The sequence below is a fragment of the Danio aesculapii genome, chromosome 20 (genome assembly GCF_903798145.1).
Source record: "Danio aesculapii chromosome 20, fDanAes4.1, whole genome shotgun sequence".
NCBI classification, from domain to species: Eukaryota; Metazoa; Chordata; class Actinopteri; order Cypriniformes; family Danionidae; genus Danio; species Danio aesculapii.
This window is the reverse complement of record NC_079454.1, coordinates 35,548,335-35,573,939: the sequence shown is the minus strand read 5'-3', so window position 1 is coordinate 35,573,939 and position 25,605 is coordinate 35,548,335. Positions and strand designations below refer to the sequence as shown.

Below are 25,605 nucleotides of genomic sequence, written 5' to 3'. Positions count from 1 at the left end.
TTTAAACGCACAATAAACAGAAAAGCTACACATCTGCAATATTGTTAGCAGTGTCTCACAAAGAAAACAATTTAACTTACATAATATAACATAATAATGTTACCTTAGTATCTTGAAATAATGGCTTTAAGTTAGTCATTTTGATCTGATGGGAGCCAAGTTATAGACGCTGCAAGTCTAACATTAAAAAAGGACTAAATAAAACGAAACAAAGTAAAAACTAAATTAAACAAAAAATAAAATGAAATAAAACAACAATAAACAAACAAAATAAAACAAAACAAAATGGTCCATCAAGAAGAGCTGATACAGCAGATATAAATATAAAACACTGATTATTTTTTGAACAAAACAAAAAAAAAAAAAAAAACTCTGATACTCTTCAGTTCAAGAAAAAAATATATAAACAAAATGGGGGGATTCAAATTTACAGAGACAAAAAAACAGCAAGGGATTAGTTCATAAAAAGCAACAGACTCATCATACTTTGGCAACAGCAAATAACAAACAAACAGATCCTGTATTGGGACATACCAGTTTCAAAACTACAGTAGCAGGCTGACTGAACTATTATTGCACCATCGGTCTTCAGCTCGTCCCTGGGTTGACTTTCATTTACAGTGTAGCAGGTCTGGCTGGTAGCACAGTAGTATTATAATTGCACATTAATAGTGTTGCTGGTTCAAAACAAACCCAAACATAAACCCATGAGATGCCACTTTGGTTAAAGACATGACTGCGAATCCAAATGTCCATAATACTAATCTACTCAAAAGCAACTTTGAGAGCTTTTTTGGTGGCTGTTATGTCGTAAATAAAACAGATCTACACATGATCCTGGAGATCTTTTAATATGAGACGGCAGCACTCTCAGTCTGGAGTCTTTTCTGCAGCACACACTGTCTATCACGAGGCTGTCATCAGTTTGTGTTGATCCTGAAGGTGAGGCTTCACGAAATTCCAACCAGGAGAGGAGGCATGTTTGAGGGAGACTCCTGAGACCTCACCTGAACCGAAAGTGACAAGGAAGAGTCATTATAAATTAGCATAAATCCCAGTGCATTGTTTTTTTGGGCATAAGCTAAATTATCTAAACAAAGTTCATGCACAAGTTTCGACCCTAGTACAGCATGCATGCTGTATGGAGGGCAATTAGGGCCAAAAACTTTAAAATAATCACTTTCCTACAGCTTATTCCATGTTATACCAGGGGTCACCACAGTGGAATGAACTGCCAGTTACTCTGGCATATGTTTTACACAACTGATGCCCTTCCAGCCACAACCCAGCACTGACAGTACAATTCTCTGTGCTGGGAAACACCCATACAAGCTCCCATTCACACACTACGCCCCATTTAGTTTATCCAGTTCACCTACACAGTGTGTTTTTGGGACTCCAGTTGGGATTCGAACCAGTGATCTTCTTGCTGTGAAGCAGTGTTAATTTCGTTGACGAAAAATTTTCATCATAATTTTCATGACGAGAAAGTTTCTACCGCTGAAAACTAAATAAAAGTGATGCTGACAACAACTATAATAAAAATACACTGACATTCTCATTGACTAATAATAACCAGACGAGAATGAGATTGAGATTTCGAGATTTTTGGTAAATATCCAATCAGAATTAATCTGAAAACACACTTTTCACACACATTTGAAAAGTAACTGATCCACAGTAGACGCGGGATGTGATTATATCATCTTCCATAGTCTGTCTGATTAAACGATATATAATGAGATGGCAACAGCTGAGAGAAAAGAAGATTCATGTTTGATGTCAAGACAAAAACACCGTAAACCATATGGGGGAAATAGCTGACAAAAACAACAACTCTAAAGCGACAACAGCATGCTAGAGAATCGTTCCGAAATTCACACAAAGGTAAACTCGATCTTCTTTATTTACCTGAGAGTGTGCTTTTGACATTTGCCAGTCATATGTCATTACTCTACTTATTTACTCAGTGCTATACAGCTGAGCACCATGCACTGTAACAGCAACTACAACAGTAAAGTTTGCTATAGACTGACATTGGAAAGTGGACTTAACTATTTTATGCCCTTTCACAGATTTAACGGCTTGAAACTGTCCAAATAGACTGGTCAAAAAGACTAATAGTTTACCACGTTAAAATAAAGGGCTCAATAACTGCTCATTCCTGGATTTTCAGTAGTCTATTGTTCTTGCCGACACATAATTTAACATATTACTTATGATATAAATAAACAGCTCATATCTAATATTTGGTCTTTGATGGAAAAGATATATTCCATATTTTAATGAGACCGTTTTATTTAATTTATGCTAGAATATTTTGTATAAATAAATGTATACGATATTTAATTAAATTACACTTGAATCAAACCAAATATATTTTAGTCAACTAAATCTGGAGTTAAAACTGAATCTAGACTAAATCTAAAATGTTTCAGAAGACTAAAATATGACCAAAACTAAAATGGAATTTTAGTCAAAAGACTAAGACTAAAACTAAATCAAAATTTGTTGTCAAAACTAACACTGCTGTGAAGCAAACAGGCTAACCACTTAGCCACCGATTCTTTAAAACAAATAAATGAAATTTAATTGTCAAGTCAACACACAGTTCGACTACTGAAGTGGCAATTGTGCACGTTTCTGTAATACGCAAAGATAGCGTTGAGACTGCATTTTTTATTAAAGACGTTATAACATCTGTTGTTTGCATATGTATTGGCCAGCAAAGCATTACGATTTTCTTCACAAATAAACATTAGCATATGTATATACCAGGGTATCATTGCATCATGAGACTCAAATACAGCAGCTTCTTTGGCTGTCAAACATAGTCAACATTTTACGTTTGGTTTTTAAAGACTTTTGGCCACAATCACCCTCCATAAGGCAGCTTGCACAAGTGCTCTGAATTGTTTTGGCACTACTTAGTTTGCCCACAAGGTGTCAACACTGAACCGCGCCATTGTTTCATGGTCAGAAAAGAAATAGAGCAAACAACTGAATAGATGTTGTACAAGTGTATTTTAAAATACTGTATATCAAAACATTTGTATTGATCATAACCTCAGGAAAAAAGGTCACACTGTACAAGGATGAATCTTTAGTGTGCATGTGTCTTACCTACCCTAAACGGTAGTGCATATGCTTCCAAATTTAGATTTTTCAATCACTTTTGTTAGCAGATCTACATTGTTATAGGTCCCGTGAAGAGCTTAGAAATGTGCATTTTTACTCCATGTTTGACGTAATCTCAACTGAAAAATTAAGACAGGGTGGGACATAGAGTAGCCCCTCCCCTTTTAAAAAAGTAGCCAATAGCGTTTTGTTTTTATCACAGCTCGGCCAGAGTGGTTGAGCTCAAGCCCATGAATTGAAAAACAAGTGAGAAGCGTCTTGAAGGGGGTGGGACATGTCACATATTAAAGAGCATGTGATTGGTCAAGATTTGATGAGAAACTGAAGTATGAGGTGATGTGTAAAAAAAACATTGATCTATTTAGACGGAAGTGACAAACTGCAAGCTTTACATGTTTATATCGGTTTTATATCTCTGTTTTGGAGCACACCAACATATAGAAGTCCTTAAAACTAGACTGAAAGGAACATCTAAAATCTTTTTTTTTAATTTCATGGGATCTTTAATAAGCAGGTATTAGAGGTTGGTTTACATGTGTTATTTTCACGTCAAGCCTTCAAAATAGAATTTGATTGTGCCAAACAAATAATGAAAAACAGCTGGGAAACACCATGCGGTTGGTCGGAATTCTGATTATATGTTATATTAGGTCAAAAAAAGAAAAACACATACACACAAATGTGCCATTCACACAGAATGTGTTTTTCCATTCCAAAACAACTTTTTCTACAACATGGATGTACAACACAGTTAGACTTGTGTTATTTGCAGCACCTCCAACATGAGCATTGTATTGTTGAGTGTCAAGAATGCAGTGCCAAGTTAAATCCACTCAGCAATGACAGTTCCAAAGCAGTGGACCAATCAGAAGAACTCTGAGGATGGGCACGCATTGCAAGTTTCTGTTTACAGTAGCAAGTTGGCATGACAACTGTTTATCTGATGTTAAAATGGCTCCTTTAAAAAGATTAAAATTTCTTTTACATCACACATTCTCTTACAATGGCTCCTAACACACACGCAAACACACACACACATATACCCAGAGTGCAGTACCTCTATCAGACCAGGAGGAAGTGGAGGAAACCGAAAAGAAGGATGAAGGGAGAGGGGTGAAACCTAGAGAGGCAATCTTGAGTTCATTCTTCTGGAATAACTCAGAAGACATAGAGATAAAGAGAAGGAAAATAACCCAGTGAGATAGAGCCGCAGATGGATAGAGCTATTAGTAGCTGCTAATCTTTTGATGAAGTCCTTTTGGTTTCAATCCAGTGGTGCAAACTATTCAGCTGAAAACTATTCAAAAGCAATTTGGGCTTCATATATTTGGGTGTGCAACTGTGGAAACTTGTTTCAGAAAAAGAAACATGCTTGTGGTTGTAAAAAGACGCATGCCTAAATGATGGACTCACCTCTAGATTTGAGCGAGCCTGTTTCAACACGTCTCGGGTTCTTGAGACTGGAAATAAATAAAACTCAAGTGAACAGAAGAACGCTAAATGTGAAAAAGAAAAAAAAAACCAAGAGAGTTGCGTACGTTGATTGACGATGAACTGCTCCATGCTCTCCTTAGTCTGACTGGAGGCCCTCAAATTCTCCATCGTATCCCTGAGAAGCTGCTCTTGTTCTGACAACTTGCACCTCAACGCGACGACCTCCTTTCTTAAAGACTGCTCCTATATATAAACATAAAAAAACATTCAGTGTGGTTTAATGAAGTAAAGGCGCATTCCTGAATTTATTTATATTTTGGTTCTTTTGGTTTGTCCTCGGGTCCAATCTTTGTACCTCTCTTAAATGATCAAAGATGATTTGACAGATCCTGGATCTTTTAATCTTGATAACTGATCTCTGGCTAATTTGGTTCTTTAAACAAGTTCGTGAATCAGATTAAAATGTCTGGATGAACTGATCTGAGATTACTGCATGTGTTGTGAAGGACAGATCTATCAATCTTTGAAATCATGATCAGCAATGCAACGATTGGCTGACGGCACAGCACCGTAATGACATCATCTGATTAATATTCAATTATCCATGTGAGCAAAATTATATCAAATTCGTAGTAAACGATTTGTTAAATATGCAGTAACTTTCCACATTTGTTGTGGCCTGCAGGCTTTACACTTTCATGTGTCAAAAGTATTTAGCAATTTATTTAGTTTTACATTTAGAGCAGATATTAAAAAAGCACTTTGATATTGGTAAAGGTGTCTGCAACTTTTGCGAAGCATCAAATCACTGTCATATTAGCTGTCAAAATGCAAAAAGCTGTCAAAATGTGCATGACTGCATAAATTGTTATTCGTAAAAAAAAACAAAAAAACAATACAATGGTCAAATATTGGCCATGTCTATTATCATACACAAACTGTACTAAAGCTGGTACCTTAAAATAATACACGTTTGTATCTAAAAAGTCCATATTGATGTTCTTTTTGAACCCCATGGGAAGAGAACACTGAGTGACAGTTTTTGTACTTTGTACTTTAAGTTTTATTTATAAACTTTTTTGAAATATTTTCCCAAGTGAATACTACTACTACTACTGTAAAATATCATAATTCGGTACATACTTTCAGTATCACCTTTGCTTGAAAAAGACTCAATTTAATCCTGTTTATATGAAATAAGCCTGCTCCTGAACAGGTTTGAGCTACCAGACCTGTTGCTATGACAACAACTCTCGGATGAGTTGAAGAACGAAAAGATCCTGGATCACGTCAAATCGTCAATAACTAAATCCAGCTGATTGAGCAATCCATGTGCGAAGAACAGACCCCTGGTTCAGTTAGGGTACAGAGACTTAAGTTTTAAGAGGTCTCAGTCTGCTTCTTTGGTGCACACCAAGGTTTAGTTGTGACATCTTGTTTAGATATGAGCACACAACTTTGTAGCATTTCTGAGAAATATTGTGAGAAGTGAAAAGTTCAGATTGTAAGTGCCCTCTGACCTTTTTCAGCTGCTGAGCGGAAGTCTCAGTGCTGGGCAGAGCTGCTCTCCAGAACATTCTTAAGAGAGAGCTCGTCTCCTCCAGGATCTGCTTCAGCGTCTTAGTGCTGACCTGCAAGTTCCTCATATAACCCTACAGAAAAAGAATACAATTAAGCTTTTTGTATTTTTTTTTTTAGTTTTGAATAAATGTGCTAAATTAAAATAAATGTAAAATAAGAAGTTTTGAAAATAAAAGGAAGTATTGATAAAGCATGAGAATTTACTTTAAAGCCAGGCTGTTTAATTTATTGTTTTAATTATGATGAATCATTTTAAATCATATTTTAAAAATACCACAGGTGGACACGTAAACCTTTACACATTGAGATCCTCAACACGTAAAATAATACACAAAAATTTACAATTAAATACTTTTATCAATAAACTTAAGTCATCAAATAAACTTTTTAAATTGATAAGTTATCAAAACTTATCTATAAACCAAATATAAGATAAGATATGAGAATGAATGGGTGGAGTAATGATAATATATATACTAACATACATTAATTACATAAAATTACTATGCAATTTTCAGGATCATTATTCCATCCATTCATTCTCATATCTCATCTTATATTTGGTGCTCCAGAAACTTTATCTTTGTTGGAATTACTTGATTAATAGTTCATGGATGGTAAACACGGATTGTTTTCAGGACTATCTGCTAGAAAACAAGTAAAGCTACGTAAAACAAAAACTTAATCTGACTTGACCTATTTTCAATAGTTTGACAGCCCTTCTAAACACATTTCTATTCATCCATTATTATTATTAGTAGCTGTTCTTGCTGACCTCTGGTAGATCATGAGATTCTGTGCTGGCCAGCAGTGCTGCTTCCATTTTTCGGATAACCGCTTTCCCTTCCAGTAACTGCTGTTGAAGGACACTGAAGTCGTCCACGTGACCGATCATATGGCGCCCTGTCCTGCAGGCGAAGGAGCCGTCAGGTGCCTCACCCTCCAGACCTTCGGCATCAGAGTCTAAATCAGAAGATATGCATTGATGAAACAGTTTGCTGTGGTTTGACTGTTATGCATTGAGTGTTTCATATGAGACTCTTACACTTATAAGGCTTCAGGTCATGCTGTTTGATGGCTGGTGAAGCAGGGCTGGAGAACCCTGTATCTCGAACAGGAGGAGATGGTGATTGGTCTACAGCAAAAAGAGAGCCCACAGTCATTGAAAATATATGTTAAAATATAAGGGTGTATAATAATATGAATATGTCACAATGAATCTGTGTGAATCAAATGTGACCCTGAAGCGCAAAGCCTTTTGTCTCATGTTGCATAGGGATATATTAGTGTGAATAGCCAAAAATAAAATGTAAAAGTGCAATCAAAGTAAAGTAAAGATCACGTTCCATTAAGATATTTCGTAAGTTACCCTCCCTGAATATATCAAAGCATATTGTTTGTTTAGTAACATGTCTAAGAGCTTAATTTGAACAAATTTAATTGTGATTCTGAAATTATTTATTTCTCTAACCCTTCGATTTTTGGTATTCAAACAGTTGTATTTAGGCCAAATATTGTTCTATCCTAACAAACCATACATCAATTAACAGATTTATTCAGCTTTCAGATTATATACAAATCTTAATGTCAAAACATTGACTGATATGACTGGTTTTGTTGTCCAGGGGTACAAATGTGTGTATTGAAGCCAAGAGAAATTAATTACTGATTATGATTATTATCTCACCGTGGAAGAGCTGTTTTCTGGCTGAGGAATGGGGCATACACTGATCTAGCCTCTCTCTCAACTGTTGTTCCAGCAACTGTATGTTTGACTCTCGCTCACGCAGGTCAAGGGTCAAATTCAGTCCTGAACCTAAAGCAGTAGAGGATGCAGAATATAGTGCATCAGTGGGGTTCAGAAAGTAAAAGCTCCTTTCATTTTCTACATATACAATACAATTTCAAAGACATGTTGTGAGATCAGAGTTTGTTAATCAATTGCATGTGCTTTTTTTAACCCATTTGTTTGTATTATTTCAACTTAGTTAAAAAAATTGCGTTTAATAGCCAAATTCACATAGAAGAACTACATTACCCATAATGCTGTACAGAAAATTCCATCAATCACAGGGTTGCAGTTGAGTAAAGTGCACCAAAATAAAAAATTAGAAGTATGCTGCGTCCCAATTCGCCTACATATACTAATTAAATATACTACTTTTTGTGAGGAAAAGGTACACGCTGTACTTTTGAGTGTTCAACAGAAAAGTACGCAAACTTTGGGATATACTAATGCCTGTTACATCCCCCATCAATCATCTCGACACATCATCCGCATTTCTTTCATATTTAATTAGCTACCATATTGGAGATTCAGTGGCGGGTTAATCTGCCGTTCACAAGTCTTTCATCCAGAGAAATCTCCTCAGGTCTTTAGAGAATTATGCATTTATAAGTTAATGTTCAAACACGTCTTAATAAGTACACGTTGTTGCAGATAAAATATAACATGTAAAACATGATTTACATATTTGCCAGTTGGTTAGATATTAATTAATAGTCATTCAAATAACTTTACTGAAGCCTCTCTACTTGATGGTTGGTCATGTCCGCCATGTTTGTAGTTTATTTACAATTTCCCCTGAGTTTGTAGTTCTAATCGAATTCACATCTAACGTGCAATGTATCGTGGCCAATATTTGTGGTTAGAGTACGGACGGTTCTACACTTGAATTTCTCATGGAAACATCATACACCATCCAGGAACTTTTGACATACTCTTCAACATATTACAGTTTGGGACATACAAATTATATTTTTGAACACTACTTAGGACAGATAGTATGCGAATTGGGATGCAGTAGTAGTGTTTTGAAAGCAACCATTCTGACAGAATCATCAGTTTGGTTGAACTATTCTTAATCTTATGCTGGATGCACATTCTACACAAATTACCGTCATTTTTAAATAATAATTGCAGTTAGCAATGTCTGATGGAGCGTTTCAGACAGGTGCATTTGTTTCTTACCTGCATTGCTCTCAGCAGTGCCACAGACTCTCTTGTACACCTGTAGTTCACACTGCAGTGTGTGCACTAGACACTGACACTCACTCAACTGCTCCTGGAGAGCATTCACCTCCTGCTGTAGCCTATTCACAGAAGATTACACATGAATATTCAATGCACCCTGTCACAGGTTTACCCAGAATGCAGTTTTTTTCTCAAGATTGCCACGGTACCTGGCGCTGTTGTCCAGGCTGTTCTGTTTCTCTTCTTCAAGCTGCAGTACAGTCTGAGTTTGATCTCTAATCTGAGCCTGCATTCGCCTGCACTGATCTGCCCACTTGTCTGCCTCAAGCTCCGCCTGCTTTAACTGGCCACGCCCAGACAGAAGCGCCTCTCTCAGTCGCTCCATCTCTTTACTGCCATCTGCATGCAAATGCAATACAGATTGGCTTAAATAGTTACTTTATTATAAACTGGAATACAATTTAGTTTCATTTCATTTTAACTGGATTTACTAAATTAACAAAAAACAAAAATGAACCAATATAAACATTACAAAAACACCTAAAATAAACTATATTTCAAGAGTTCACACTTAGCTGATGATTGATTATAAAGCGTGATTGGCATGCTGTCCCGAGAGAGAACTCATAAGATCCTCGAGCTCGAGGCTCCCTCCCGTTTGCAGGTCGAGAGGGGAGTTTGAGCTCAGGTAGATCTCAAGAACTCCCCTGCCGTTTGAAGCTAGTGAGCAATTAGGGATTGTTATGAAGATATAACTACTTACTAGAAGCATGTCTACAGTGCCAATTTGGATTAGTCAGTTAACTTAAGTTGCATGTTTTTGGATGGTGGTAGGAAACTGGGGAACCCAGGGGAAACCTACGCAAGCACAGGGAGAATGTCAACTCTGCACAGAAACGTTGACTGGCTTGGTAAGGACTAGAATCAGTAACGTTCTTGCTGTGGGGCAACAGTACTAAGGAATGGGCAGCCGTACTAAGCCACTGGGCAGCCTGTCTAGGAAAGGAGGAGTAGGGGAGGAAGGGGAAATTCTTCAAAACGAAGGTGACTAAAGTATGGAACTTAGGTTTTTTATGGAGACTTAAGAATCATTTGGTTGATGAATCATAAATTGGATAATGCGGGACCAGTCATGATCAATCATAAGCACGTGATCCTCTCGAAATTAGTTTATAAATAAACCACATAGAGAGAGAGAGATATAAGAAGGAAATAAGTATGACAATAAAAACATATACAAGAGAGATATAAGGAAGAAATAAGAATGACAATAACAAACAACAAAATTACAACATTTTGGCTGAAACAACTAACAAAATACTAAAAAAAGATGTTTAAATTGTGTTACAAATACTAAAATAACATTGGTTTGAAACAGTATACAATGATTTTACTCATAAGGCAGTGCACAATGTTAATAGAAATGCAAACTAACACTTTTTAATCCAAGACAGTAACTAAGTGAAACTTTTTTTGTGTAAAAATGCCAATACTGAGCAACATTCGAGATGGACTAACTAAATATTCTATTACTATGTAAACACTGACAAGAATTATGCTTGCTCATTCACACGTAATACATATTAAAGCTGGTACAGAGCAGAACTGCTAACATTCCTTTCTATAAAAACATGGAAAGACTAAGATCTGACCTGTCCTGGCCTGCTGGAGTTGGTTCTGCAGAGCGTAATTTTCCTCTTTCAGAACTCGAATCTCATTGGACAGCTGACTGACAGAATCAAGGCCTTGGATATAGATGTTAGTCGGCGCTGCTCCTGCTAGTTAAAGATAAGAGAAAATGTAACAATATATTTAAAATGTGAAATATATAAGAATTATAAAGTAACTTAAACACAGTGTTGTGACTTATTATGACTGTGTGGGTCTCTGACCTCCATTTCTTGCAGAAGCGGCCAGTCTCTCCTCCAGCTGTTGTCTCAGGCGGTCATTGGTCTGGATGGAGTCTTCAAGACGCCGTCGTAGAGTACGAATTTCCCTAAGGTGCTCCTCCATTAAGTCTGTCCCTAAATGATAGTATAGAAAGAGCTGAATAAGTTTGATATAACAATATATAACACCACCTATTTGCATTAAAATGAAAACTCCAAGATCTAACCTGTATGGCCTGATTGATATCCAGAAGAACCAGAGGACACATCTCCATATGGGCCTGGTCTTAAAGGTCTTGGGCTATACATCATATCCCACATTGCACTGCTCTCCAGAAGGCTTGAACCTGATTTCATAGCAGGACTCGTGTGCTGGCTGCTGAGAGGTGATTGTTCAAAAGCATGTTGGGATAGTGGATGTAAACTGCTATGGTCAGGTTGAGCATGGGGGCCCAGTGGAAACACAGGAAGAGGTTTAATCTGAGAACCATGATAACCTGTAATGTGAAAAGTATTAGGCACATTAAGTTCTTCATGAAGTAACTTCAAACTTTCAAATGTTAGTGTAAACAAAAATATAATAGTAGTAGCATGAATCAAGAAGGCGCAAGGGCGCTGAATATGGAATACGTCAATGAAGATATAACAAAGTGGTTGATGTAAGTTTATGTGCAATAAATAAACATTTGTATGTGATCTGTTTTTCTAGTAAATCATTTATCAGAAATCCCACCAACACGAGAAAAAATCTTGTTAGGAAGGTAAGACTTTTACACAATTTCTTCCATTTAGTCTACAGTGTGTGATGTTTTAGTATTTTTCTTGCATGCATATTAGTGATTCCACAATCAACGACTGCATAATGCATCAATGATCTCTCAGGTTTGATAAAAAAATTTGTATTGCGTGCTCTTTTCTGATTTTCTCTTTGGCGATAGCATCTTGCCAATAGTGATTTAGTGGCATAATTAGTAGGAATCATTCTGTGCCACACACACTCAGATGCAGGCTCACTGTTTCCAAGCTGTCTCTGGAGCATCTGAAGCTCTTGGTGAACCTCTGCCAGTGAGAATCCCCCACCATAAGGGTGACGGGTTCTCAAGGGGTGAACTTGAGGGTCAAACACAGGCTGAGAGCACATTTGAGGACAGTGGAGGGAGGCGGAGAAAGGAATGGAGTTGGACAGAGGTACAGCAGTGAGGCCTGATGGGAGGACACACAGAGAAAGAGCTACAGACTCAAAGCTATCAACTTCATTGGGTACGATGACTGTGTATGTCTAGAGCAGACTACACTGGAATAGATTACAGTTGCAATCAGAATTATTAAACCCCCTTTGAATTTTTTTTCTTTTTTAAATATTTACCATATGATGTTTAACAGAGCAAGGAAATTTTCTCAGTATGTCTGATAATATTTTTTCTTCTGGAGAAAGTCTTATTTGTTTTATTTCAGCTAGAATAAAAGCAGTTTTCATTTTTTTCAAAAAACAATTTAAGGACAAAATTATTAGCCCCTTTAAGCTATATTTTGTTTAAATAGTCTACAGAACAAACCATCGTTATACAAGAGGGTAATTAGGCAAGTTATTGCCTAACTACCCTAATCTGCCTAGTTAACCCTTTAAATGTCACTTTAAGCCGTATAGAAGTGTCTCGAAAAATCTTGTAAAATATTATTTACTATCATCATGGCAAAGATAAAATAAATCAGTTATTAGGAATAAGTTATTAAAACTTATTAAAATTATGTTTAGAAATGTGTCGAAAAAATCTGCTGTCTGTTAAATAGAAATTGGGGAAAAAATAAACGGGGTTTTATAATTCTGATTGCAACTGTACATCTATTGAATATATATATATATATACACACAATAGCATTCAGCAGTCTGGGATCACCACGACTTCTGACATTTAAAAAAAATAAATACTACATTAAAAAAAAAACTTTCGTTTATTTTAAAATATTATTAATGCCTGTGATGGCAAAACTGAATTTTCAGCTGTCATCAGTTCAGTTTTCAGCATCACATGATCCTTTAGAAATTATTCTAACACGATTATTTAATGCTAAAGTAATAAAAACTATCAAAAAAAGTTTGAGACATCAGCATTAACATTTAAATCGAATATTTTCATTTATTATTATTATTATAATTATTATTATTATTCATTTATTATTATAATTATTATTTTGTATATTTATACACATCTTTACTGCCACTTTGAATAATTTAATACATGTTTGCTGAACAAAAGTTTTAATTTGTTGGCGATCCTAACCTTCTGAATGATAGTGACCTTTGTGATAGAATGCCATTGCTATGAGTGAACTGAGTCTCTCACTCTTCCTACCTGTTTGTTCCTGGGTTTCCAGTGGTCTATGTGGTGTGCAGTGCATGCTAGGACAGGTGTTGGAGGACTGGTGGCTGTGAGAGGAAGTGATAGATGGAGGATTGGATGGATGTGACAAGGCTGAGCCTCTATTATTGCGTGGGTCTGAAACACAACAGATGAACATTGACAATATGTTGATGAGAAGTTAACCTGGATGTGATAACAGAAGGAAAACCAATAAACATGATAAAAATAATGAAATCAAAAACCTGTGGCACTTCTTGCTGCCTCTTCTTGGCCATATTCACTGGCAGCATCCAGTTCAGAGCATAATTCTAGATCCTCATTGGTTGAGCCATGGTCATCTGACACAAAGGACGTCCTATCTGATTGGTCTGTGGCCACAGAGAAAGCATGACTGCTTGTAGGTGTATCTGATCGGAGTCGTTGCTGGTCAAGTTTGGAGCGTAGAGACTCGATGAGTTTGTCTTTCTGTTGAAGCTCCTTGCTCAGCCTGAAAAACAGAAGAGGAAATTGGCATTTATCAAAGTGAGGATTCAAATAAAGCTAATTATCTGCCATGTTAAATGAATATTTAATAGAAACAGTGGGTGTGGACCAATCAGATACTAGTGATGGGGCCACACAGCTGCAGAACCTAGTGATCAACAAAATATCCTGTTGTTTGCAGGGAAATGAGAGATTTCATTTATTTTACTGCATGAATCATAAGAAATGTTCTCACAACCTGCAAACACATGACATCTATACTTAAAAATTATTGCTAGATTACTGCATAAACATTGTCAAATAGGAGGTCTTGATTTTCTTTCTAGATAAAATAAACTTCTCACTTTTAATACAATACATTCACAATATATAAGCAAAAACTTGATGATGAAGCAATTGACGATGATGATTCTTCTCTACGGCAAGTCAAATCTGTTGACCAAATAAATGCAAATGTCAGGTTGTGATAAAAGTGAATTTTGGGTTTATTATGCTTATGTGGATCCAAATTCAGTCTGCTGTACATGCAAATTGCCACCATATTTTGTTTGGCATATGCCAGGTGTGTCCCGCATGCAGAGCATTAGGCTAATTTTGTACCCACTGTTTGTTCCAAGCTGGATTAATTAGGACCTGTTTTTGTTCTGTCTGAGCCAAAACACACACAGTAACATCCTAGCAATCTGTGTCATGTCTCTCACATCATGCGCTCCTTCTGGAAATAATCAACTGAAAACGCAGTCATATGTACCATAATTCCACAACACCAACAACAAGCTATTACCCACAAAATGCCATGGGCAGTGGCAACAGAACAGAATACAGTGTTGTTCCTACAGTACAGTGTCGTTCTTTATTCTGTTGCACATATAACAACTTTAACAATCTTTTAAGAAGCTGAAATTATTTTGCACAGGCCTTTCATGTGAAATACAAAAGTAAAATATATTTAAAAGATATAAAACATATTGTATATATAGCAGCACGGTGGCACAGTGGGTAGCACAAACGCCTCACAGCAAGAAGGTCGCTGGTTCGAGTCCTTGCTGGGCCAGTTGGCATTTCTGTGTGCATGTTCTCCCCATGTTCACGTGGGTTTCCTCCGGGTGATCCGGTTTCCCCCACAAGTCCAAAGACATGTGCTATAAGTGAATTGGTTAAGCTAAATTGGCCGTAGTGAATGTGTATAAATACAAGAGTGTATGGGTTTCCCAGTGTTGGGTTGCAGCTGGAAGGGCATCTGCTGTGTAAAACATATGCTGGATAAGTTGGCGGTACATTCCGCTGTGGTGACCTCTGATGAATAAAGGGACTAAGCCAAAAAGAAAATGAATATTGTATATATATTTTAAATCAGTGTTTCTCAACCACGTTCCTGGAGGAACACAGGCTTTGCACATTTTCCATGTCTCCTTAACCCAACACACCTGATTCAGGTAATCAGCTTATTTCCAGATACTGAAAGATCTGTAATGGGTGTGACAGACAAAGGAGACATCCAAAACATGCAATGTTGGTGATCCTCCAGGAACGTGGTTGAGAAACAATGCTTTAAATGATTTCTTTAGAAATTTTAAAGACATTTTATGCTATAAATTAATTTGCACATTTTAATAAAACTTCAAAACTCTCTATACGTTGAACAACTTGTACTAACAATATAATTTATGTAATTAAAACATTTATAATAATGTTTCAAATAATCAGAATGATCATGTGACACTAAGGACTACTCTTGTTTGGCTTTGGCATCATGGAAATAAATTACATGAGAAAATATGTGAAAAAAGAGAAAAGTAATTCACAATATTACAATTTTTACTGTATTTTTTTATCAAATAGAGACTTTAAAACACATATTAAAAGTCTTGCTGTCTCAAAATTTCAAAAGCACAGTAAAAAAACATAAATATTGGTCTAAATACTAAATAAAGTTGTTTTGAAAACCTATGCCCATAAAGCACCTTGAAGCTCTTACTTCTCAATCTGCCTGTGCAAGGTTCTCCTCTCCCTTTCTGTCTGCTTGGTTAGAATAGCCAGCTCTCTCTTCTGCACCTGCCATTCCCACAGAGAGAAGGAGAAGAGCGAGTCGCGATACAGGGGGCTGCTTTTGGACAGCATGGACCTCCACAGCGGAGCCATGATGCCTCGACCTGCCTGACCCCCAGCGCTCCCTTGAGACCCGGTCACAGCCTCTTCATCCTGACTCTTCGAATTCCCGACTGACTGGGATACACAGAGGAGCAGGTCAGGGGCCGCAGGACCAGCAGCCGACGCAGCGCCTGTCAACTGGGTCTCCGTGGTAATGGGGCTGCAATCATTTGGATGACGAAACAAGCGGGGTTTGCCGGATTGTGAGTAGTGGTGGGGGAGGAGTTGGGAATCTCCAGCAGGCAGTTGGGCGCGACACAAATCCCGAGATTACACTGATCTGTTTATTCCCAAGCACAACGGAGAGTTTTACTGCATCCACATAAAGCGGAAACAATAGTAAACCAACTGTGGTGGCATCCAACGTGCTTGGTTGTATCCAAACTTCTTTTCAAGTTCCTGTTGTTTGACAATATCCAGTTGAACACATTGTTGAGGATCAAGTAATCGCAAAACCAGCCTGAAAGTCTGGATTTTAAAGAAACAAAAGTCCCTGATGCTCAGCCAGATCTTGTACTCAAAGACCAATTCCTTTGTGCTTTTCTATTTATTCCCAAAGGAGGAAAAGGGTAATCAGAGTGTCTTCCTGAAACGTAACGTCCTTCCTCATGAGCTCTCAAACACAACAAACCCTCATGGTGGTGTGTGTGCGTGTACTGTATATGAGGTCCTTGCCTTTGGGCTGATGTGTTCCACTGTGCATAAACAGCGTGCTTCAGTCAAAAGAGACACATCTGTGTTCCAGTTAACAAACATAAAGCATATCCTCACTATTACATGCTTGTAAAATCAGACCACCCTAATAAATTCTTTTGTAAATCTTCACGAAACAAAACATGTCCTTGCTGTTTATGGTAAAAGTTTCTTCTTATTTCTGAACGGTGTTGTATTCCAAATGAAGATATTGATCAGAAAAAAAAACGGATGATATTTGTTCTGCAGTTCCTCCTTTTCTGGCATTCAGTCACAGTCTTCTTTCACATGGCCTGGCATGTGGTCTTCTCCTTCCACCGTTTTCACATCTTTACATCGCTCTCTTTCTCTGTCAGCTTTAGCTGCCTCTGACCTATTTCACTCATGAGGTTTTAATAACTTAACCTGATTAGCGCTGAAGTCAACACCCAATCCAGAGCCGGCTGGTCACAGCACAGCTACCAACCATGTGACAGCTCTGTCCCAGGGCAAATGTTCTCGAGAGGACACGAAAACATACAGAAAACACTTAGGACATCAAACCGATGCAAATCCCCCTCCGTTTTCACTCAATTACAAGCTCCGGCTAAATGAGCTGACTGGCAACCAAATACGGTTAAGTCTGTGCATCTGGTTGGCCATCTGCGCACCCTTTCACTCTCTTTTACCTCATTAAAGGCTGCGATATTAGAGAGATTTCCAGAAGGAGATTACACACTGGAAATCATCCTTTTCTGGCTGTGAGCATCCAAACCACAGCTATGAAGGAAATACGGGACAAGGAGGTGATGTGCATGACCAGATCGAAAAAGATGACTCTAAACTGCAATTAAAGCCATTAGGGTGAAGACAGACTCACTGTGATGTAGGAAGCAAATTATATTATTGAATAAATGATCCATTGGAAACTATTCATGCTTTGGTGCGGTACGGATGAAATATCATTAATAAAAAACCTAATTGGTTCCGGATTATATTCTGCTTAACGATTTTGGTTCCTCAACAGCTTCATTAACAATTCTTTAAGAATAGAAGGAAATAAAAAAGTTTTTTGTAGCTTTTAAATAATTTTTTCACACTCTTCTTAGATGTGGCATGAATTCAATCAAATAGCTGGCTAAGAAGTTATTAATTTGAACTGCAAAATAATTTTTAAAATTAATTTGTTTTCATTTATTGCTATAATGTGCATCAACATTAAGTACAGACTGTTAACAGAACTAATCTGGTGAGTTTCGTAAGTTAAAGAAATTGACTCACCGTATGAACTTCTTATTATCACCAGTGATCGAACAGTTTGAACGGCCATTAAACTAAACTACAAATACAATCATGCACCTCACACACACACACCAGTTCCTGATTTCCACTGATGACATGCACAGACAGACACAGCTGAAGCTCATCACTGAATTATTACCTGTACTACAAAGACACGTCTCAGTTTCACACACATTGCTGAGTCTGGTATACTTGCTAACATTACAAAGTATTTTTTGCTTGTCTAGTCTTCTGGTGTTTTTGACCTTTTGCTTGTTTACCATGTTTAATTCTTTGCTGCCTAGTTTGACCATTTGCCTGTTTTTGACCTTGCTTTTTGGATTATCTTTTATGCTCCTGTTTACTGCTGTTTGTGAACATTGCCTGCATGACTACTCGTTAATAAACTGCATGTAGATCCACATGTCTGTTGTCAGCGTCCAGTCGTTACAGAACTACAAGGTTTGCATTGACAGTATGTGTTCAATACACTAAAAGATCGAGTACACTGTTTGACATGTTTGTGTTTTATTCATTAAAAAGAATCAGCCCATAAGTGTAATTTCTTTTCATTTTCTTTGCAAAAAAACAGCAATGCTGTCGTGTTCTGGAGCCACAAAAACAAACAAAATATTTCATTATACATGCCAGGCCAGTAGGAGGCAATGTCCTTCTGTAAATCTATATTGGCATGCAATGCATAGTTTTTTAATCCAACATTGTTTTTTTGGTTTCATTTTCACAAATTTTGAGATTGTAATTGAGATAACATTATTGCACTTTGAACCCCATTTTTTCAACATTTGCATTTTCAAGACCCAGAAATATCATCAAGGTTTCCTTCCTAATGTGAAGTCATTTTGAAGCCTGCAAAAAAAATGAAAAACCCAAATATGAATTGGGTGCATTTCTATCAATTTGTTAGAGCGGCTGACAGCAGTATTGGTAACCTAGTAATTATCTGTAAAAAAATGGAGACAGCTGATTAGTCAACTGGGTGTAATGTTCACTACGTCAGAGCTTATTCTGTAAAAGTGTTTCCATTATTATTCCATTATCTGCATTAATCATTTTTTGCACAAGTCCAAAACCACTCAAGTGAGCGTAAAATATTTTTTAAGAATTAGGGGATTTTTATTACCGACCGACCAATCTCCCCACTCACCCCCTTCCCTAAACCCACCTGAATAGTGTTTTAAAAAACATCGATAGACACACACACCCCCTTCCCTAAACCCAACCACAGTGTTTTAAAAAGCAATCAAGGAAAAAGTAAAGCCCTCGCCTGATTTTTAATTTTTTTTTTTAGATCTTACCACATTCTCATCGTGTTATTTACTTGTTTGATTTTCTTTTTGGCTTCTGTTTTTGTCTTACCTGCATTTTTGGAATCGTTCTTCACTTGACTTGAACCCTGTTGTCGTGGTCCAACTGCGCTCTGCGTCTCAAGTCTGCCAACGTACATGTCAAGCTACCGGACAAACTGATAACAGAAAAGTAACGGTGCCATACCGCCCCGTAGCGTTCGTTTTAAAGACAAAATGCAGTGATACGTACTTCTGACAACATAATTCGCGATCTCCAGAAATGTATATAGGGCTACGTTTTCAGAATGAGCCTATGTTGGTTTAATCAGTTTTAATTTAGATCTAGGTCTAAAACCTGTGAAACTCTAAAAAAAATCAAATTAAATCAATTTCTCTCTAAGAGTAATACCGCACCTCTGATTTCCAGTTTTTCTCTTTCCATTCTCTTCAAAATTAGACCATCCCTTCAACTAACCCAGCTTTGGATGACTCAGAGTGCTTGCAGACACAGTACACTACACATGGACACACACATACAAAACGGAAAAAGGAAGTGGAAGAGTGTGATCAGAGTGCCGATCCTTCTAATAATCAGGATAATCTGATTAGATCTTCCAAGAGAAACTTCAAAAATTATTCAAATGTTAAGAATATTTGAAGAATCCCATCTCTGATTGATCCTCCCAGCTCCTGAACTCTCACTCACTAACTAGCGCTGGCTCAACACAATGCATAATGGTGTAAGGGAAAGAAAAATAAGGGTCATCTCCTGTAGGGGATCTGACAGCGTACAGAACGAGGCCATGTATTCCGTTAAAATGTCCCATGAGTCCTTAAACTCCCAGAGACGCCCTAGAACCAGCGGTGACATTATGTAGCAAGCCTCTGACAGTTCACATTAGCATTAGCGTATAGCATCGTTCAACCACGCCTGCAGGCAAAGTCAAATAAGTCCAGTTCAGTGCTCACGAAAGGGTACAGTGAAGTAAGTGAGTTACAGATGGAAGTGTAGAGGACAAGATTATGGAAAAAAAGGTATGAAAGACAGAAAAGAATATTTTTAAAAGTGCCATTCTCACTTTCTCAAAATATACTGTATAAAGGCAAGTTTATTTATAGCACATTTTATGCACAATGTTAATTCAAAGCTAATTCAAAGAAGAATAAAAGAAAATAAAAATGATTAAAAGAATTAAAAAAATGATTAAAAACAGATTAAAATGTGTTAAAACAGGTTATAAAGAAAAAAATGATAGAGAAAAGAAAGACACAATAGTGCAATCTGTCTGGTGTCGCACAGTGCTCATTCAGTAAAGGCACAGCTAAACAGATGTGTTTTCAGTCTTGATTTGAATGTGTCTAATGTTGGAGCACATCTGATCATTTCTGAAAGCTGGCTCCAGCAGTGGGACGTAGAAGCTTAAGGCCGATTTACCCTGCTTTGACTGAGCTCTTGGAATTTCTAGTTTATATGATCCTAAAGATTTGAGTGATCTGTTAGGTTTGCAATTAGTGAGCATATCTGTATTATACTGAGGTCCTAGGCCATTTAGTTATTTATAGATTAGGGCTGCACAATATATCGTTTGAGCATCGATTTTGCAATTTATGCATTCACAATAGTCACATCGCAGAATAGGCAATACTGAGTTGAAATTATAATTGACCAGAAATGCAATGTTATTTTACATTTGAGTATTGTATTTCTGTACCAGAATACTGTTACTCTCTCCAGAAAACCATGCAACACTGTTTATTTCAGTGTAATATTTGCCTCATTGTGTTGCTCCACATTTATTTATGACCGTACTTTGTTTATTATATGTATATAATAAATTACATTAAAATATATTTATATTTCACTGCCCTACAAAACCATCCCAATTAATCTAAAGTAATGACTTGGGAAATAGAGCTGTTTAATTCATCTGGTGAAATTGTATTTGTATCGCAATATAATTAATTCCGCAATGTCAAATTTTTCCAATATCATGAAGTACAAGTCCTATTATAGACAAGTAATAATACTTTCAAATCTATTCTGAATGTAACTGAAAGCCAGTGTAAAGACCTGAGGACAGGTGTGATATGCTCTGATTTTCTGGTTCTGGTCAGAATCCTGGCAGCAGCGTTCTGGATAATAAATACAGCCAGAATTATTAGCCTTCCTGAATTATAAGCCATGCTGTATATGTTTTTCCCCAATTTCTGTTGAATGGAAAGAAAATATTTTTTCTCAACACATTTCTAAACATAATAGCTTTAATATCTAATTTCTAATAACTGATTTCTTGTATTCTTTTGATTTCAACTGTATATACATGCACGCAGCTATGGACAAATTAAAAGACCACATGAAAATTCTCTGGATTTACTACAGTAGGTATGGGTTTAAGTAAATGGTTAACATTTGTGTCATTCAATAATAATAACCTGATAATACTTCTATCAATTTAATAATATTTCCATATTTTATGTTACTGTTACGTGTGATGTTCACTCCTGCCCGTAATTATTACTTTCAATTGATCTTGTTAGTCTTTTTCTTTTTCAGTTTTCTATTGGTTGATTTGGTGATGTCAGGCTTTTAAAACACAACCACAGTTTCTGACGGCTTTATTGTTGTGTTCTCCTTTATACTTTCCTTTTGATGTTTGTTTGGAGTGGGGAGTCCCAACCTGCTTGTCCCCATCTCTTGTCATTTTTAATTGTTTTGCTGATTACGTTATGTTAATAAACAATTTAGTTGGAGCACATTGGCCGTTGTTTATTTATGGTACGTTGCCTTAGGATCATGAGTCGTATTTAAGTAGGGACCGTAACAGTTATATTATATTACCTTATTTATAATTTATAATATAGGTTTTTTTTTTTCAGAAAATTACAATTAGCCAAAATAACAAATCCTTCTATATGTGTGTAGATTGAAAATAAAGGCAATTCCACCAAATGGTATTGTGTTGTCTAAAAATGAAAACAAAATGCTCTAATAGACAAACTGTTTTTGTTTTAAATGTGAAGAATTGCCATCAGTTGTTTAAAGAATAAAACAAAAAAACATAAACTCAAAAACATTACTCAAACCCCTAACTACAAATCATAAATCCACACAAACAGAGAACTTCCAACCGCTCTTATTTTTTCCCAATAGGTGTATATATTCACAGTATTTAATCAGTGTGTTTATATAGTAGAGCTGAAAATGTATCGATATCGCAATGTGACCATTCGCAATAGTCACATCGCAGGATATGCAATATTGATTATATATTCTGTATTATAGTTTATAATTTGTCTGTGTTTATGAGGATTTTAAAAGCATTCAGACAATAGAAATTATGTTTGTCACTTACATTTGTAGCTTTAATAATGATTCATTTTACTTAATTATTACTCAATTACTGTACCTGAACACTGTTAGACTCAGAAAACAGTAAAACACTGTTTATTTCAATTGTATCTTTTTCTTTATTTTATTTATTCATGCTTTTAATACGCTTATTATACGTTATGCAGAAGCACTCCCCTACAGAATCATTCAAATCAATCTAAAATGATAAATTCTTTCCAAATCAAGCTATTATAAAGTCTTCTGGTGAAATAGTATTCATATCACAATCTATAATCACAGAATAAAAAAAATATTGCAATGTTAGTTTTTCCAATATCATGCATCTCTATTATTTAGTATTCTTGCAGTCAAAATGCCAGCCTAAGGATGTATGCAGAATTGAGATACTTGTCAATGACTTGACCATGTCTAATTACTAAAATAATCTCTCATATTGATCCATCCAGCGCAGACAAACATTTCCATGATGCTCACTGGGTGGAAAACTCATGACAGCTGGTGTTCAAGTCAATAGGACGCTAAAACGTCCACCAAATACACAAACAACCAAAGTAATCATTACATAAGAATCTGCCCTGCTTTGTGAACATGCAAAACAATGAAACCAATTATACATAGTTTAAAAAGTTGAGCTAAGACATTTCTTAGAGTCTCTTCATTGGGGGTTTAACTGTGTCAGTCCAGTCGCTCAATATGAATGAAATCTCAACCAATCAATATGGCCCATGTGCTGCGCTCATCACATGTTCAGGCTGATTTGGTTTACTGACAGCAAAGGGAAACCTGATTTAACGACAAGCTCTGATCAATAAAGCGTTCAGCTGACTCACCGTATTGCAAGCAGCTCATGGCCTGATTTATCATCTGGGACTTCAGAGTGATCTCCTGCGAGGACGAGATAATTCAGTGCAATGTTTTTGTTGGAGAAAAGCATTGAGATGTATGTTTGTGACTCACGGCCGCTGATCTTGGTGCTGACTCTCTGTGCGAGCGAGATGCTTTGAGAAAGCTGGTCTCGGAAGCTTTGGCCCATGTAGTAATCGATGTCATTGGAGCGCAGCAGCTCTTCAAAGGTCTTGGTTGTGTCTCCAAGGTGCTGGGTTAGAATGTGGCACATGCCGCGACCCTCCCGCATCTTCTGCCGCAGGTGAGACAGCTCACGGGCCTGGGCCTGGATCAGCGTGTCAAACTTACTGCAGGGAGAATGGGAAAAAAGTGATGTTTGTAAAATTATGTTTGTTGATGTGTTAAAAATAGATGTGTAAAATGTGTAGTTCTTACAGCTGATTTAATATGGAATGAAGGTATCATACGGTAAACTAATTAAGAAAACCAGCACATTCAAATATAATACATTATTAAACCACTGTTTAAAAAAACAAGATGAAGATCTAATGAAAAAAAAAATCACAAAAAATGTAACTTAAATGAAATGTTTTTTTATTTTTATACATTTTATTTTTTCACATTATTTAATTTTCATCAGATTAAATTTTTTTCTGTTAGTAGAAAAAATGTTTTATTATGGACAGCTAATCAAATATAATAGATATAACATTATCTTACATTTACTTTTATTGACATTGACATATACAGAGTTTGTAAACTTGTAATATATAAACTTAATTTACTAAACTATGAAGTAGGGTTACACAATATATTGTTTCAGCATCGATATCGTAATGTGTGCATCTGCAATAGTCATATCGCAGGATAGGCAATGTTGAGTTGGGATTATAGTTGATCACAATCAGTGCAGAGTTTAATTAAAAAGGAGTAAAAGTTTATCATCTGCATGTCAAGTCAAGTCAAGTCAAGTCGAGCTTTACTGTCATTCTGCTACATGTGTGGACAGAGGAACGACATGTTGGTTTTCGCAGGACAACATGAATACTGTTAAACTCTAAAGAAAACTATAATTCACTTTATCTATGCTATATTGTATTTATCTATGCTTGTAAGTTATTTGTAATATATTATTCGAGATTCACTCCTCTTCAAAATCATCCCAAATCCATCTAAAATGAAGAATTCTTTCCAAATAAAGCTGTATTCATATCGCAGAAATACAAAATAACGCAATGCCAGATTTTTCCAATATCAGCAGCCCTACTATAAATTACTTATTAATAAACACAAAAAGTGAATAATTAAATAAATTACTTATTTTAAAAAATTATATATAAAAAGAAACGTTAAATTAATTATAAAAAAATTTAAGAATTACAAGCAATATATTGCTACTTTTAACTTACAGTTAATGCACATTGCAATGTAATGTAATGTATTCATCTTATATTTATTTGCTTTCATATTTAATAAATAAATATATATATATATATATTACTTTTGTAGCATAACAAATATTAAAATAAATTTATATATTACATTTGTTACTACATATGATGTTATGAATGTACTCACCCTGGCCAGTTTCCAGTTTTGGCATCATCTGCATGGCCTTTGCCCTTCCTGAGCTGCTCCTCCAGTGATGTCACACGAGTGATGAGCTCCTGCAGCTCTCGGTCCTGCTTGGGCTGCCGTGGCAGAGACCCGAAACCGTCAGACGACTGCCAGCCCTCGTCCTCTTCAGCCGTACTCTGCGCCTCAGAGTTATCCAGGCCCCAGTTGACCTTGCGAGGAGTGCCGACTGGAGTGTGGTCATGCATCTGGGCCTGTAGGCTGCGGATCAGAGCCTGAGATCGGGACAGTTGACCACGCAGATCCTCCACCAGCTGCTGCAGGTACGTCACATCATGTTCAGGTTTTCCAGAGTTGTGTGTGGCGTGACCGGCCCACCACTGAGAGCCGACATCCCGATAGGAGAGAGATGTGCAGAGCTCCAGATCATCAAACTCTGCAGCACAGGAGGACATGCTTGTGTCAATGAAATGAAACTTTAATGTTTAATACACTTCATCAAACTGGAAAGAATTAGACACTCACTGAAAGGTTCTTCCGAGAACTTTTTATAAAATAT

General features: G+C 36.6%; 1 protein-coding gene across 10 annotated transcripts in view; it reads right to left on the bottom strand.

Moving 5' to 3' along the window:
• Positions 1 to 283: 283 nt before the first annotated feature.
• pde4dip (phosphodiesterase 4D interacting protein) overlaps positions 284 to 25,605 on the bottom strand; it is a 101,954-nt gene continuing 76,632 nt past the window's right edge. For 4 of the 10 annotated variants that reach the window (XM_056481221.1, XM_056481222.1, XM_056481212.1 and 1 more), the window contains 19 exons: positions 25,050 to 25,482; positions 23,583 to 23,818; positions 23,456 to 23,510; positions 13,622 to 13,866; positions 13,371 to 13,514; positions 12,013 to 12,219; positions 11,244 to 11,513; positions 11,020 to 11,151; positions 10,780 to 10,905; positions 9,337 to 9,526; positions 9,125 to 9,246; positions 7,841 to 7,969; positions 7,199 to 7,288; positions 6,929 to 7,116; positions 6,093 to 6,224; positions 4,677 to 4,815; positions 4,552 to 4,598; positions 4,196 to 4,286; positions 284 to 1,007 (listed from right to left, as the gene is read on the bottom strand). In XM_056481221.1, coding sequence (XP_056337196.1) covers positions 907 to 1,007; positions 4,196 to 4,286; positions 4,552 to 4,598; positions 4,677 to 4,815; positions 6,093 to 6,224; positions 6,929 to 7,116; positions 7,199 to 7,288; positions 7,841 to 7,969; positions 9,125 to 9,246; positions 9,337 to 9,526; positions 10,780 to 10,905; positions 11,020 to 11,151; positions 11,244 to 11,513; positions 12,013 to 12,219; positions 13,371 to 13,514; positions 13,622 to 13,866; positions 23,456 to 23,510; positions 23,583 to 23,818; positions 25,050 to 25,482 — 3,077 coding nt within the window. In that variant the 3' untranslated portion in view covers positions 284 to 906. Of the gene's footprint in view, positions 1,008 to 4,195; positions 4,287 to 4,551; positions 4,599 to 4,676; positions 4,816 to 6,092; positions 6,225 to 6,928; positions 7,117 to 7,198; positions 7,289 to 7,840; positions 7,970 to 9,124; positions 9,247 to 9,336; positions 9,527 to 10,779; positions 10,906 to 11,019; positions 11,152 to 11,243; positions 11,514 to 12,012; positions 12,220 to 13,361; positions 13,515 to 13,621; positions 13,867 to 23,455; positions 23,511 to 23,582; positions 23,819 to 25,049; positions 25,483 to 25,605 lie in introns of all 10 variants that reach the window. The other 6 variants (XM_056481215.1, XM_056481216.1, XM_056481217.1 and 3 more) reach the window with 6 other exon arrangements.